General features: G+C 41.9%; 1 protein-coding gene across 1 annotated transcript; it reads right to left on the reverse strand.

Moving 5' to 3' along the window:
• Window positions 1–5,601: 5,601 nt before the first annotated feature.
• On the reverse strand, window positions 5,602–13,829 carry LOC143559030 (putative glycosyltransferase At5g03795). Its single transcript, XM_077047736.1, has 3 exons — window positions 13,375–13,829; window positions 6,840–7,410; window positions 5,602–6,088 (listed from the first exon to the last, which is right to left on the reverse strand). Exons 1-3 carry the CDS (start codon window positions 13,700–13,702, stop codon window positions 5,602–5,604), a joined length of 1,386 nt encoding a protein of 461 aa, XP_076903851.1. The 5' UTR covers window positions 13,703–13,829.
• Window positions 13,830–16,430: the final 2,601 nt, after the last annotated feature.

Below are 16,430 nucleotides of genomic sequence, written 5' to 3' on the forward strand. Positions count from 1 at the left end.
CGTGTACTCCACAGATGCCTTCGTGTACTTCCCTTAGGAGGTAGTCGGCATCTTGGTCATCAACGCATCTGAGGAGTGGGCCAAGAAAATTACGCCTATAAAGTATGTCATCAACAAGTTGATAGTTTAGTGATTTACAGCGTATCTTTCTTGCCTGTGTCTTTGACTCTGGTAATACACCCGTCGCAAGGTAATTTATGATTGGTGTCATCCATGTTTCCGTGCCGGTTTGGATAACACAAATTTCCTTGTGCGGGACTGATGGTGCTCCAAGAAGTTCAACGCGGATGTCCTTTCCCAAGTGGGTGAAGGCTAACGATGCAAGCTTGCTTAACGCATCCGCAGATTTGTTTTCGCTTCGCTTGATGTGCACAACTTTGCAATCGTTGAAATCGCGCATAAGGGTTTTTGCTTGTGCGAGGTACAGGGCCATTGTGTCGTTCACGGCCGTTGACGTCCCGTTTATCTGGTTGGCTACTAGCATGGAATCTACGTAGGCTTCCAAGTTTCTCACTCCCATCTTACGCGCAATTCTTAATCCGGCCAAGAATGCTTCGTACTCCGCTTCGTTATTCGTACTTGGGAAATCCAGCCGAATAGCGTAAGTGTACTCTTGGCCTGCTGGGTTAGTTAGTTTCAACCCTGCGCCTGAACCTTCGTTGTTGGCTGCTCCATCAGTATAGAGTCGCCAGACATCGTTAATGTCTTATGCTAGAGAGGGTTGAGCCTCTTCCTGGCACTCTTTTTCCCGCGAAGCGGGGACTTCTGCAATAAAGTCGGCCAAGACCTGGCCTTTTATGGCTGGTCTTGGCTTGTACTTTATCGCGTATTCTCCCAACTCAATTGCCCATTTGGCTAGGCGCCCTGACAACTCGGGTTTGCCAAGAACGTTTGCAAGTTTGAAGTTGGTGAGAATGGTGATTGGGTGGCCTTGGAAATATCGTCTTAGCCTGCGTGAAGCCTGTACAAGCGCTAAGACTAATTTTTCCAGAGTGGAGTACCGGGTTTCCACGTCTGTTAAGACGCGGATTACATAGTAGATGGGCATCTGGATGCCCTTTCGTTCTACTAGTAGGACTGCCCTGGTTGCTCTGTTTGTGGCGGAGAGGTAGAGAATTAATTCCTCCCCCACTTCTGGTGCTGTGAGTGTTGGGAGTTCAACCAAGCGTGACCGAATCTCTTGAAAAGCTGCTTCCGCTTTTGGTGTCCAGCGGAAGTGCGTTTTCTTCAAACAATTTCTCAATGTTGACACGAATGGGAACGACCTATCCGCGTGGTTTGCCAAAAAGCGGTTGAGTGCGACTAGTCGTCCATTCAGTGTCTGAGCCTGTTTGATGGTAGTAGGTGATTCCATTTTCATAATGGCTTCAACCTTGTCAGGGTTCGCTCTGAAGCCATCTTTGGTAACGATGACTCTTAAGAACTTCCCATCTTCCATCCCAAAGGAACACTTGCTCGGGTTGAGCTTCATGTTTATCTTTCTGAGCGTGTTAAAAGTTTCTTCGATGTCTTTCAACGTCGCCTCTGGCTCGAGGCTTTTGATGACCAAGTCATCCATGTAAACTTCCAAGTTCCTCCCGATTTGGGTGTGAAACTCTTTGTCCATCAGGCGTTGGTATGTGGATCCGACGTTCTTTAGTCCGAATGGCATCATTTGGTAACAAAATGTGCCATCGGGCGTCCGAAATGCGGTTTTATCTTGATCGTCAATAGCCATGTGGATTTGATGGTACCCTTTATACGCATCAAGGAAGCATTTAAGGTGAAACGGTGCTAATGAATCTACCTTAACGTCAATTTCGGGTAACGGGTAACAATCCTTAGGGCATGCTTTGTTTAGGTCTTTGAAATCTATGCACATGCGCCATTGTTTGTTGGATTTTGGTACCATGAATGGATTTGCAACCCATGTTTGATATTTACTAACACGTACGATGCCTGCGTCAAGGAGTTCCTTGACTTGGGTTCTACACGCGTTAGCCTGCTCAGCACCCATTACGCGACGCTTTTGTATGACCGGCGCAAACGCCGGGTCACACTTGAGCTTATGCTCCGCCTTACTTCGAGGTACACCAGTCATGTCAGCTGGTGTCCACGCGAAGATGTCAGTATTTTTTTGCAACAAGCGTTTGAGTAAGGTGCGTGTGGGATTAGTGATCGTTGGGCCAATGGTAACGGCCTGGTCAGGGTATTTACCATTGAAGGCCCATTCTTCTGGCTCAGAGGTGGTTGGTTTAGCCATTTTTGGTTTGGGTTTAGATGAGACAGATGCGATGCATACCTGGGGAATGCCCGTGATCATAGCAACGCCCTCGGCTGTTGGCCATCCCATCATCCCATGGACCGAAGACACCACGGCATTAAATCTTGCCATCCCGTCTCTCCCGAAGAGAATGTCGTATGTGTGGTGTGGCTTCCTCATTACAACGAAGTCCACGTCTTCTGTGCGGGAGTACTTCCCGTCCGTGAGAGTGACGGGGAAAGATAGGATTCCCAAGGGGGTGTTTGTGCTGCCGTCATACCCTTCCATCGAGGCATAAACTGTTTCTAGGCGTTCTTTGTCTTCGTCGTCTAGCTTGTCGAAGAACTGCCTATACATGACCGTTGATGAAGCGCCATTATCAGCAAGGGTGCGGGAGGTGATGTAGTGCCCCAGCTGGCTTTTGATGACTATGGGGCCTTCTTTGTTGGGCCCCCCTGGCACACGCGGGAAGCGCACTTCTGCTTCCTTCCACGCACTTGGCTCTGTTGTTCGTCGTTTTCTTTCTCTGATGTTGCCGTGAACCATGTGAATGCTGATGTCGACGAGCTTCCGTCCATTGCCCTTGTACCGATTGTCTTTCCTCCCTCCGTTCTTGATTGACGCCACTAGGTATGTGAGTTTCCCATTTTTGACGAATGTTTCGACGACATCCTTCAAGGATGTGCATTCCTCAGTGGTGTGGCCTTTTGTCCCATGGAAGTCACAGGATTTGCTCTGATCAGCGTTTTGACGCTGTCGGATTATTGGAGCCTTTGGCCATGGGAGCCTCTCGGTGGCAAATATCTCGGTGACGCTTTTGGTGAGTGGCGTCCATCTGGGATTCCGGTTCGACGAGTGTATGTTGTCCCTTCCGCCTAAGAGAGGGCGAGAGCTGGATGAGGTGTCAAAGTTAACCCTTGACTGCCAAATACCAAGCTTCCTCCTTTTGTTATGTCGGGCGGTACGGACGTTATTTTCTCTTGTTCTCTGAGTGTAGAGGTTTGTGCTCTGGGGAAGCTTTCTACCCAGTTGCTTCTCCGTTTCGGCAAAGCGTTTAGCTGCCGTCATGGTGGCATCCCACGTGGATGGCATGCCGTCTTTACCGGTCAACGTGCGGATGAGCTCTGGGTACTCAGCGCCCTGGATGAAAGCGGCGCGAACAAGATCTTCGCTAATGGTGCCCAGACTTAGCTTCTTTGAGTTGAAGCGAGTGATGAAGTCTAGCAAAGATTCGTCTTCCTCTCGGATGCAGTTGAGGATCGTCCATTTCTCTTCAGTATATTTTCTTTGTTGACTGAAGTGTTGGCTGAACTTGTGCTGGAAGTCTGCCCAATCGTAGATGTGGTGGACGGGTAGACGATCAAACCACGCCCTGGCTGCCCCGACGAGCGTCATTTGGAACATGTAACACCATGTGGGTTCCGTCCAATTACTGACTGTTGCCCCCGCTATAAATCTGTTCATGTGATCGTCCGGGTCAGATATGCCATCGTAAATGCCTATGTTAGACATCTGTTTGGCACTCTTTGGAGCGATTGCTTCCGCAATGTCCCTTGCAAATTTGGACGTTCCCGCATTCGCAACAGTTGGTCTGAAAGTTTTGGATAAGTCACGTGGGTTACCCCCCGTGTTCTTTGGTTCGAAAGTTTCTTCGAAATTTCTTCTCGAGTGGAAGTCTGTTTCTTTACGCTTCCCTTTCACCTTATGACGTGGGTTTGCGTCACTGTCAGATTCTTCCCAATCTTCATCCACATACTCGCAATCATTGCTCATGTTGAGCTGTTGTCGAGTGCTTCCGAATTGGTCATTGTCCTGTTGGAGTGAACGTAAACGTTCGTCCAACTCGGCTTGGAATTCTCTCTGACGTGCTTCCGCCCAAGATTTAACTTGTTCTGGTGTTTGTCGGGGAAGTCTCGTCTGTTGTCTCCCCAACTAAGTATTAATGAGTCCCAGGAGAGGATTGTTTACTGCACTTGCCCCAGCTTGGGTAACCGGGGTAGTGTTCGTAACAATCGTGTATTCACCGGCGTTCCCCCCAGTAGCTGGGGTTGTGGTTACCGGAGTTTCTTGGTTACACGGTGGCTTTGGCATCGGAGTAACCTTAACCATCTTTCCAGAAGTTTGAAAAAAAAACTGAAAGAAAAGTAAGTTCTAGCTTAATGCACAGATGGCGCCAATGAAGAAACACTAAGTGACCCCGACATATTAAGGATAATCTTAGGGTTAAGTAGATGTTTCCCACGAGGGTTAGGTCCGGCAAAGATGGTTATTCTTCTCAACCTGCAAAACAGACACCGTAAGCTCGTCACTGAGAAGGGGGGGGGGGGGTTCCTCCTTGTGACCACCCTCCGGCGTGAGAATCAGACTAGGTTGCTCTGAATATAAGTGTATATAGAGAGAAATAGCTAGAGAGAAGATGATGATACCGTTCCAAGGTGTTGGAGTATTTATAGCCGAAGGTAGGTTTCCAAGCAGGTACGGCCAGCTGTATATAATATTCCTTTTCCACCAACTATGGGCTACGTTCGTGCCACGATGGGAGTTGGTGGGTAGGCAGCGGCTGATAGTGACATTTGTACTGGAGCGTGCTCCTTCTCGTACTATTGTCGGTGAGCTGTCACACTGTGATTGGTTCATGGGTTGCTTTTGTCAGATCTTGTCTATTTGTCCATACCTTGGTAGGTATAGTACAAAAGATCTTCTAGAAGCGTACGGACTGGCTCTTTTGGGCGGGAATATTCCCGCTCTGCTCATTCCTTCTTCAGGTGACATTACTGAAGTATTAAGAGTTAGTGTCTTATGCGTGTAGCCTTACTGTTAGTGCGGGTAGCCTTCCTTGGCTTGTACCCACAGCTGCGGGGACAGGCAGGGTACTGTACCAAGGGAGGCTTTCCTGCGGGAACAGCTGGCTTACTGCGTGTAAGGTCTTCATCTCTCTGAGCATGGTGGGTCCTGCGGATCCAGTTAGTCTTTTGCGCAGATGTACCTCTTCAAGGTGAGTCTTGCGGGTCCAGCTAGGCTTTGCGGGGACCTACCTCTTCAAGAGAGGTAGAAAGTTAATTAATTAAACAGACATGAAGTTCAGGCCTGCTCGGAGGACAACACGTGTGATATGAACGTGGAGATACCATGTACAAAGTAACAAACACGCGTCCTGAATTGCCACTCTTATAAACATAGGTACACAACACACAGCAAAAGATACAACTCTTAGAGCAAAGTGTACACTCTCTAAAGCATCATGTACAAATTTTAATGCACCATTATGTTAACAAAGTTGTTATTTAATATATATATATAATATTTACAATTAAAATAAAAAATGTAAGAATTATACCAACTACAGTTACATATAAAACCTAACTTAATGGAACCCTAATAGAGCTTCTACGAAGCCATAACTCGTACATAACCATATAAAACGCATCATAATCAACAGGATTAGTGTGCCAACGAAAATGCTTCCGAACCTTGAGCACATTATTATGCAAACTGTCATATTCATCGGAACTTAAACCACTAAGAATCCTGTGCAAAAGCGGGATGTCTAATGTTGCAATAACTAATGAAAAACTTTTCCAGTTTAATATGTCAGCAAATGGGAGATCGTAGTGGTTTGCAATGATCACGGGCACACAACCATGATATAATGCATCACCGATTCGGGCTGTGTTGACTTCAAACCCTTTGACATGAAGACAAAACTTGCTGTCTTGAAGTGCTTCTTCGTATGATGTGTTTAGATGGCCCGAGTGTACATATATTGATGTGTCGTTTTTCCATGTTTCTACAAGCTTTTGGCGGACTGGGGAGTTGATAGCTCCTGCAAAAAATGCTAGCTTTTTCCTGCAAATGTTAAAGATCAAGAATATAAGTTGTATCTTGAAAAATATAGGCATATATGTGCTCGCGGGTCAAAGAAATTCAAGGGTAATTAAGAAACTAAAAAGTAAATTTGATTTTTGAGGTCAAACATTTAAACCGTAAGGGATTTGCTAAATCCTTATACATGTTTATTAAGTTTAGTGTAATTAAATAAAACTTCTTGGAAATCTTATCCGTGTTTTTTAAAATAAAAAATATCAATAATAGGGCTGGCAAAACGTATCTAGTGGTATTAAACAGGCCAGACACGACACGATTTACACGGGTACCAAACACGAACATGACATGGCACGACAATACGACATGATACGGCATGCTTAACATGATAAAATATAACATGTTCAGTAACACGAATAACATCGACCGACAAGACGTTTAACACGGTTTTCAAACAACAACATAAGATAAAAGTCACCAAAATTACAACCCATAATATTCCTAAACAACAATAGTTATAAGAAAAACTTTTACTTAATTATCTGGTTCATCAATTTGTCTACATTTGTGTTTATGACATAGGCCTTTTTGTTCTCTATAGCTATTTAATAACGCTTATATGTCATAAAGAGAGATTGGCCCATCTATGATTTATGCAGAGAAAACTAGAAAGACCGGCAAATATAAAAATAAAAATGCTGCAAAATCATATTAATTAGCCTAAAAGGTCAACCATCAGACCTTTTTAAAGAACATATGTAAAAAAAGATGTTACCTTTGAGATGATGTAATATTTGGCGGATCATCATCTACCCGGGGCCAAATTTGAGGCAACGATGCATCTTTATGAGGAACATATGCAGAAAGAAAATAACTCGAAGAACACACAACTTGAATGGCATTAAGTTTAATTTCCTCCGCCTTATTAATAGCAACCCGTCCAATCGAATGGCAAGCAACATAAAAATGGTCAGCACCACCGGTCCGATTCCAATAAGGGTAGTAATGACTAACATTATAAATATAATCTTTGATATAATCTTGGATACCAACAATTCCCACCCTTAAATCATGTCTCAACCTTGCAATTGAAAAGGGTAGGTAAAAAAGATCGGCTTTTGAAGGATCTTTGGTTAAAAAGTGACTATTGTTGAGTGCTTTCTTGAAGAAACTTTCACTTGCATAGTTGCCCTCGGGTTCAAAATCCACGGGTAGTAGAACGTTTGCAAACGGGTCGTTTTTGTTATGAGGGTACATGAAAATCTTGAAAGATTTGTTCATTTTGAGGTAGTCGTGCATAAAGACGTCTTCATCGTGGAAGATAACATCATTCACAGCCGTTTTTCCTAAAAAAAAAAAAAGAATTAACCAAATATCAAAGCATTTTCAAGATCATTCAACAAGAACAGTTTTTTATTTCATATTTTGACACAAAAATGTTCCAAATTGTAACCAGGATTGACAGTCTAATTACACTTCAAGATAATGCATAATTCTTTCAAACAGGATAAACATAATTCTACATATATTTCAGAAGTAGGAATCACAAAAACTATGTAGCAAAATTTGTTAGTGTAATCTTGCGTAAGTGCGGGGACCTAATTGTCGTACTTACAAACCTAGGGGGTTATTGAGTTAGTTTTCCTCATATCCTTGTCTAACAAGTAATTGTATGGTTATAAATAGGGTTATTTGTAATCAAGTAATAACAACAACTTATTAATCAATACAATAAAGGTTTAGACTTGAATCTTATTGTATTCAATTGGCATCAGAGCCTAAATATCGATCAAGAAGCTTCGGCGGCGCAAGGCATCTCCGATCGAAGGTGATTCTGGCGAGGAAGGCAATCACATCTGGTTGCGAGACATCTGAGACGGGTTCTAAGATCGATCGAAGATCAAGAGCGGCAACCGGAAAGAAAGATTCGGAGTTCGTCTGATTTCCAGCAAGGTTGGAGTTTAGTCTCCGGCGTGGTTCGCGTCTAATCACCAACGAACAAGGAACGCTGATCGATTGTTCGATAGGTTCAAGAAATTTGTTTCGGTTTCTTGAACGTGAAGCGTCGTGAAAAATCACTATCACTGCGAAAGTTTTTTTTCGTTGGTCGACGGAAAGCAAAACACGTATAAGTGTAGTTTGTGATTAAATTGGTCACAAAAGTCAGAAGGATATTATATCCAACTTGTATTCTTTAGCAAAAGCAATTTTTTATATTTGAAGCTTTGCTGGGAGTTTGTGACCAGATACCAAGGACACAAAAAGTTAAGCTTTTGAAATTTTTGTGTAAACGAAGATTGAACATAAGCAAAACAAAAGGTCATAATTCTTTTCTTTTGATTAGCAAGTCACGAATTACTTGTTGGGTACGGCTTCAAGAAAATTGAATCCATATTTCAATTTAAGTAACAACGATCAAGAAGGAAAAAGATGGGTGATCAACCAAGTAATCAAGTCGGTTTTCCTAAAGAACCGAGTTCCATGTAGATTCAGTTTCCGATTCTTACGTCCACTAATTACACGATTTGGACGGTAAAAATCAAGGCCATCTTCAAGGTTCAAGGGTTGTTAAAGGCTATCGAACCAAGAACGGGAACGGTGGTTGACCAAAAGATAGATGGGTTGGCGATTGTGTATCTTTATCAAGGTATGCCGGAGGCTTTGGTGATGCAAGTGGCACACCTTTCCACCGCTAAAGAGATATGGGATGCACTTAAGACTCGTTTCGTTGGGGTTGATAGGGTTCGAGAAGCACGGATCGAGTCTCTTCAACATGAGTTCGATGTACTCAAGATGAAAGAAACGGATACGATTGATGACTTCTCGACCAAGATTAGCCAAATAGCTTCCAAATCAAGCAATCTTGGTGAACCGTTTGAAGAAAAGACCCTTGTAAGAAAGCTTTTGAAGTCCGTTCCGAGAAAGAGGTATATAGCGATTGTTGCTACTATTGAACAGTTTGCCGATATAAAGACCATGACGTTCCATAAAGCCGTTGGACGCCTAAAAGCGTTTGAGGAACGATCTGGAGATGAAGACAAACCTGTGTCCGGTAAGCAAGAACAACTCTTATATACATATGAAGAATGGAAAGCTAAAAGCAATCAAGAAAGGCGTCATGGGAAAGGCAAGATGGGAACCGAATCAAGTCAAAAGAACAAGGGAAAGGGTAAGGTTGTGGATCGGGAAAAGAAAGAACACCGAGTTAAGAAGGATCGGTCAATGATTAAATGTTATCGGTGTGATGAACTAGGACACTTTGCCACGTCATGTCCTAACCGAAACAAGGAGACGAACGATCAAAGTAACCTAGCTCAAGATAGCGGACCGGTTCTAAACATGATGACGGTAGCTTGGAGTAAGGAAGATGTCGTTTTTCTAAAAGAAGACTGGGTTGATCCAAAGCAATATGCTTCAACCCCATGTGATAAAAACACGTGGATTCTTGATAACGGGACGAGTAACCACATGACGGGAAATCCGGAATGGTTTTCCAACATCGATCGTAACAAGACAGGTAAAGTAAGTTTTGGTGATGGTTCGTGTGTTGAAATCGAAGGTCGGGGCACGATAGTAGTAGAAGGTCAAAGGGGAGAACAACGAGCCTTGAATGACGTTTATTTTATTCCATCTCTTAAAAATAATATTATAAGTCTCGGGCAATTAGACGAAGGAGGATGCAAGATCGGGATCCAAGACGGTATCTTATGGGTATTCGAACAAGATGGAAGACTTCTAATCAAGGTACCTCGTTCCTTTAACCGGGTTTATAAAATTAATTTAAAGGTCCTTTCTCCGGTTTGCTTACAAGTCAATTTGCATAATGTTGCATGGATATGGCATGCTCGATTGGGGCATTTGAATTTTGATGCCCTTCGGGGTCTCTCGAAACTCGCGGATGGAGTGCCAAGAATCGAACACCTGATGCAAATTTGTGATGCATGTATGCTAGGCAAACAAACAAGATCGGATATCCCGAAAGAATCCAATTATCGTGCAAAGCTACCGCTCGAGCTCGTTTATGCCAATGTTTGTGGCGCGATTACTCCCGAGACACACGGTGGAAACCGATACTTTTTGCTTGTTGTTGACGACTACACCCGCTATATGTGGGTTTTCATGATAAAGACGAAAGACCAAGTTGCGGGCTTACTCGTAGATTTCGTGAAAGGTGGAAAACGAAACGGGCAAGAAACTCAAAACCATACACACCGACAATGGGGGTGAGTTTACATCCCATGTGTTGGAAGATTACTTTTCAAGTATAGGTGTGGCACATCAGTTTACGGCCCCGTACACCCCACATCAAAACGGGGTGATTGAAAGAAGAAACCGAAACATACTTGGTACGAATCGAAGTTTGTTAAAGGCGATGTCACTACCACAAGACCTATGGGGAGAAGCGGTTCATCACTCGGTTTATTTACTAAACCGGTCACCAACAAAATCTTTGAAGGATTCGACTCCGTACGAGCGTTTTAAAGGAAGAAAACCGAACCTTTCACACGTTAAAGTGTTCGGATGCACGGGGTATGTAAAATTCCTTGGTACCAGTCAAAAGAAATTGGACGACCGAAGCATTGTGATGATTCACTTAGGTACTCAACCTGGAACAAAAGCCTACCGTATGTTTGATCCGATCAAAAGGCGAGTACACGTTACGCGGGATGTCAAGTTTGACGAGTGTAAAAGGTACGCGTGGGCTGATCTTGACAAACAAGAGGGTGAAAAGGGTCCTGAATTGACCGAGTTTATTGTTAGGTGCGATATTGAACCCGACCCGGAGCAGGTGACAACCGGTTTTGACACCGGGTCTGTAGACCGACATGATACTGGTGAGTTGGTTCGTATCAGAAACGGAAGTGAGTCGTCAAGTTCAGAAGGTGGCAGCCCACCTGTAAGCCCAGTTAGGCCCAACACTGGCCTAAACGAAGAACCGTTACAAGTTATCCAGCCGCGTCGAACTACTCGAAAGACGGTTTTACCCAATAAATTTAGCGACTTTCTGGTTGAAGATATACCGACACCCGCCGAGCAAGACCCAACAACCGACGAGGTAAATCTCCTATTATTATTCGATGATGAGCCGGTTAATTTTCGAGAAGCGAATAATGAAAAACATTGGAGAAAAGCAATGGAAGCGGAGATCGAGTCGATTGAAATAAACAAGACATGGCGGTTAGTCGAAGCACCACCCAAAGTAAAACCGATAGGTTTAAAGTGGGTCTATAAAATCAAAAGAGATGAAACCGGTAAAATAACCAAGTACAAGGCCCGACTCGTAGCTAAGGGGTATGTTCAGAAATATGGGATCGAGTTTGAAGAGGTGTTCGCACCAGTGGCGAGAATCGAAACCGTTGGACTTTTACTCGCGTTAGCAGCAAACCGAAGTTGGGAAGTGCATCACTTGGATGTAAAATCCGCGTTTCTTCATGGCGATTTAAAAGAAGAGGTGTACGTGTTTCAACCGGATGGGTTCGTTAAGAAAGGTGAAGAAAGAAAAGTGTACAAGTTGGCTAAAGCGTTATATGGTCTACGCCAAGCTCCAAGGGCATGGAATACTAAACTAGACGGGTCTTTAAAAGAACTTGGTTTCACTCGATGTAAACAAGAACAAGCGGTTTACAAAAGGTGTTCCGGTCAAAGGCTACTACTCGTTGGAGTTTACGTTGATGATTTGATAGTCACGGGTACAAGTGTGCAAGAAATTTCAAACTTCAAAAGACAAATGGAGTCAAGGTTCGAGATGAGTGATCTCGGGTTGTTGCATTACTATCTCGGGATCGAAGTGAAGCAAAGCGATTGTGGGATAACGTTAAAGCAAAGTGGTTATGCAACGAAGATCCTAAAAGAAGCAAGTCTTTGGGAGTGCAACTCGACTCAATTTCCTATGGAACCGGGCTTAAAGTTGTCTAAAGAAGATGAGAATCCGAAGGTAGATCCGACCGGTTATAGAAAGATAATCGGAAGCTTGCGGTATTTAACTCATACGAGACCCGATTTGAGCTACTTGGTTGGTTATGTAAGTTGGTTCATGCAATCACCAACTCAAGCTCATGCTCAAGCGGTTAAATATATTCTCCGATATCTAAGAGGTACACTAGACTTTGGTATTACTTACTCGAGAGGCGGAAAAAATATGTTGCACGGGTATAGTGATAGTAGTCATGCGGTGGATATGGATGATGGTCGGAGCACCTCAGGTTTGATTTTTCACTATGGTACATCACCGATATCATGGGTTTCTCAGAAACAAAGAACGGTGGCGTTATCATCATGTGAGGTTGAATTTATGGCAGCTACATCGGCTGCATGTCAAGCCTTATGGCTTCGAGGTTTGTTGTCAGAGATGACCGGAGAAAATGAAGAGATCGTGACGTTGAAGGTGGATAATTCATCGGCTATTGCCTTGATGAAGAACCCGGTTTTTCACGGGAGAAGCAAGCATATCAACACACGGTACCATTTCATTCGGGAGTGCATCGAGAGAGAACAAATCAAGGTGGAGCATGTCAGTGGAGATTTACAGAGAGCAGACATCCTTACAAAAGCGTTGCCACGGTTGAAGTTTAATGAGATGCGAAGCTTCATCGGTGTCACAAGATTAGGGAGGTGATTGTTAGTGTAATCTTGCGTAAGTGCGGGGATCTAGTTGTCGTACTTACAAACCTAGGGGGTTATTGAGTTAGTTTTCCTCCTATTCTTGTCTAACAAGTAATTGTATGGTTATAAATAGGGGTTATTTGTAATCAAGTAATAACAACAACTTATTAATCAATACAATAAAGGTTTAGACTTGAATCTTATTGTCTTCAAAATTAACAACACAATTCTATACCCGGGTTAATAAATCTAAGTATCAGAAAAACACATTGCTTGACTTTAAAAGTCAAAGATTCAAGTCTCGCTCCTTTTTTAAAGACGAAAATAAATTATTCACACCCATATGACTATTTAAACATTTGAAATCACAAAAAAACAAATATATTCGTAGAAATGTAACAATGAGTAAAATCTAAATAAATTTAAATCATAAAATCATATTGTTTGACTATAAAAGTCAAAAATTTAACTTCGGTTTACTTTCTTGTGTTCAGGCTACCGACACTCTCAAATTCAAAGAGCCCATTTTTTAACTCTGCCCAGACCATGTTGTCTTAACGGAGCCCACACCGTGTTCAAAGTTTGGCTTGAGCGTCTCTAGGAAACCATACCATTGGCCGCCACTTAACAGTCGTTGACGCACGTGGAACGAAAAACGGGTAACATTTAAATTATAAAAAATGTAAAATTTATTCATAGTTTCATACCAATTGAGGTGCTTAAGGGTTTTACATCTCCATCATGATCATCCCCAACTCCCAAACCGGTACTCGGTGAGTCAAAATCAAGACTTGCTTGTGTTTGACTTTCAATCGGTGAAACTTTGGACAAATCCCCAGCTGGGTTTTGAAGGAAATGATGACGAGATTGACGGTGAGGATAAGGGTTGAAGAGAATAGAGGTTGATGAAATGTAAAACATAATAAACAGAGAGGTGGTGAGAGCTAAAGCGGTGGGTATGAAGAACAGGCTGCGAAGTAAATCGGAAACTCGCCGACGGGGGAGTGAGTACAGTAAGAAAAACGAACGTGCCATTGACGGTTATCGGCGCCGGAGAAGTGGAGTTTCGGCGGTAAGGTTAACGGCCACCGTGGGTGTTATTATTATTAATATTAATATTATTAATATTTGAGAATGGGTCACATTAACCGTATGCTATTGTGTCGGGTGTGTCACACATTTCAACTTCACTACAACTCATTTTTTTATAACTATATATTTTATTTTTTTTGCGTTTTCTGTATCTAATTTATTTATGTTATTATTTTTTAATCAGGCAATACTCAATTTCATAACTCTTTACATGTTTTTTTTATATTTATAGTTTTTATTATTTAAATCTCTTTGCATCATCAGATATCATAAAAACAATCATATAGATATCGCCATATCGGTCATTATATTCGACCACAAAGGACCATCACCATTGATCGTTGTGTATCTCACAGATAGTTAAAGATTTTGACATTGGTTAATTTTTTTTATATCAAGACAAAAGGATAATGGAAAACATGTTGTGACGAAAACCCTTTTCAAATTGAAAAACTCAGTATTTTGAAAACTACATTGATAGATATTAATGTCATAACATTACTATGGATGACCCGTTGGACTTGACTAAGTAGCTCTATAGCTTCAAATGCAATGAAACGAAAGTGTCAAAAGCAAATTGAACGATTTCAAACAAGGGTTTATTTGTTATTCTAATTTGTTTTGATGTGATTGAGTGTTTACTTTAGCTTGGAGTTTGTTTGTGATATTGGGTTGACTCGTAATGGGGTTACACCACCAAACTGTGACATGGACCCAAAAATGGTTTGGAGTCAATTATTCAATATAATGAGCCGATTACATCCTTTGACAACTTGGCCTAAAGAAAGATGTCAAGTCATAGTAGACTTACACCCAAAAACCATGGCTCAAGCCCCGTCACAACCATAAGCCAATTGGACAATGTAATGTGGGTGAAGCCCGATGGCCAAATGGTGAACAGAGGCTAGCCACGACCCGCAAAGCAGGTTGTTTGCCTCCAAAGACTTGACTTGGGCCCAATCACGACTTGATGTTCTACAAAGGAACGTGTGTTAATGCGTCATTGAACTTTACATTTAACAAATCAAAAGGACTATCTATGTAATTAACTAAAAAAACAACACCAAAAATCAAATCCATTAAACCAAAGTAACTATATATGTAATTAACTAAAATAAATAACACAAAAAAAACCGTTGACCGTTTATATTAGTAGACTAGCCGTTGTTCCTAGTCTTGCTATAACCACTACAATTCACAAATTTTAATTCACAACGTACAATCAAGCAAAGCAGAATACTCTGAAGACAAAAACGATTTACACTCTTCCTCCTTAATCACTCCGCCAAGCTCCGTCATGTGCCGTCATCTTCTCCGACTGCATCCGTCACTTCAACAACAGCATATTCGGTTAACTTAATCTCTTATTTTCAAATCACTTAAACTAATTCGAACAATTAATTAAAATCAAACTGGATAAATGGAGTTCAAAGAGACGTTAACGACCTATTTAGTGGAAGATGATGATCTCAAAACGAGATGTAGCTTTGATTTCAAAAGGTTCAAGCATCAATTGAACGTTTGCAACGAAGCTTCTGTAGATTCTCATGGTGATGTGAATTTAGAAGATGATCGGAATCAAACCGTTACTAATCAACACTGTAATCGTAAGTTTTTTTATTAATTATAGCCTCGTTGTGTAATTGTTATAACATAAAATTGTTGAAACCCTAACCCTAAGCCCCAAATTGATTTCCTCCAATATGTAAACAGTTGACTACTAATTACTGTTTCATTAATATATGATCTAACATATCATTTACAATTTATAGAGGATCATAATTTATAAACACGTTTCATTTAATGATTGATACTGGTTATGTATACTGGTTTAGGATGTGACTGGATGTTCAATGAGTTAACAGTGGCAGCTTCAAAGATGGCTGATAATATTAGTTTAAAAGTCGAGCACCTTGTTCGTCTTCATTTTACTTCCGGTCTGCCAAGAATCTTATCATGCGTGTTACAGTGTTTCAAAGACGATCAAGAACAACTGATGAACAAAGGACTAATGTTAATCCAGTTTGTGGTTACGAACGCTATCGCACTTAGGAAAATCCTCTAGAAATATGATAAAGTAAGTTAGTAATCTGGTGGGCATATAATATGCCAAGAATCTTATCACGCTAACGCCCTGTCTGCGGTGCGCGCATATAATATATATATGTGTGAACCCTTAGGTGGGCAAAAGTGAAATTGCACAAATTTTGACGTTATTTTACTAATCTTGTGAAAATAACGTTAAAATGAGCGGAAGGTTAATCAGGCATCATGTGGTGGCGTTGATAGCCGAAAGACAAAGGTACATGCACCAATCAGCCGGTGTCCCGCATTGATTGGCATCATGTGGTGGCGTTGATAGCCGAACGCTCCAGGAAGGCAACCAGGTCTCGCGGTTGATTGAGATTTATGCGCATTGCACTTCCTTAGGCTCGCAAGCCTTGGTGTCAAGAGTTCGGTAAACAAGTGCGTCCCTCTTACAGTTACTACATATCCGTCCCACGAATCATCCTCAAGGAGAAGGGAGTAAAAAGACGGGATTTCTTAAGGAATTTCCCATTTAAAATCGTCCTAAAGTTTTGAAAACAATTTTGAGAGTGAGGCATAGCCTCGGATTAAGTGTGTGATTTTGTGTACAAGAATAATATTAAATCATTAAATAGTATTTAAG

Source organism: Bidens hawaiensis, unplaced genomic scaffold (assembly GCF_021521415.1).
Source record: "Bidens hawaiensis isolate Kalapana, Puna unplaced genomic scaffold, B.hawaiensis_p1.1 tig00019689_1, whole genome shotgun sequence".
NCBI lineage: Eukaryota > Viridiplantae > Streptophyta > Magnoliopsida > Asterales > Asteraceae > Bidens > Bidens hawaiensis.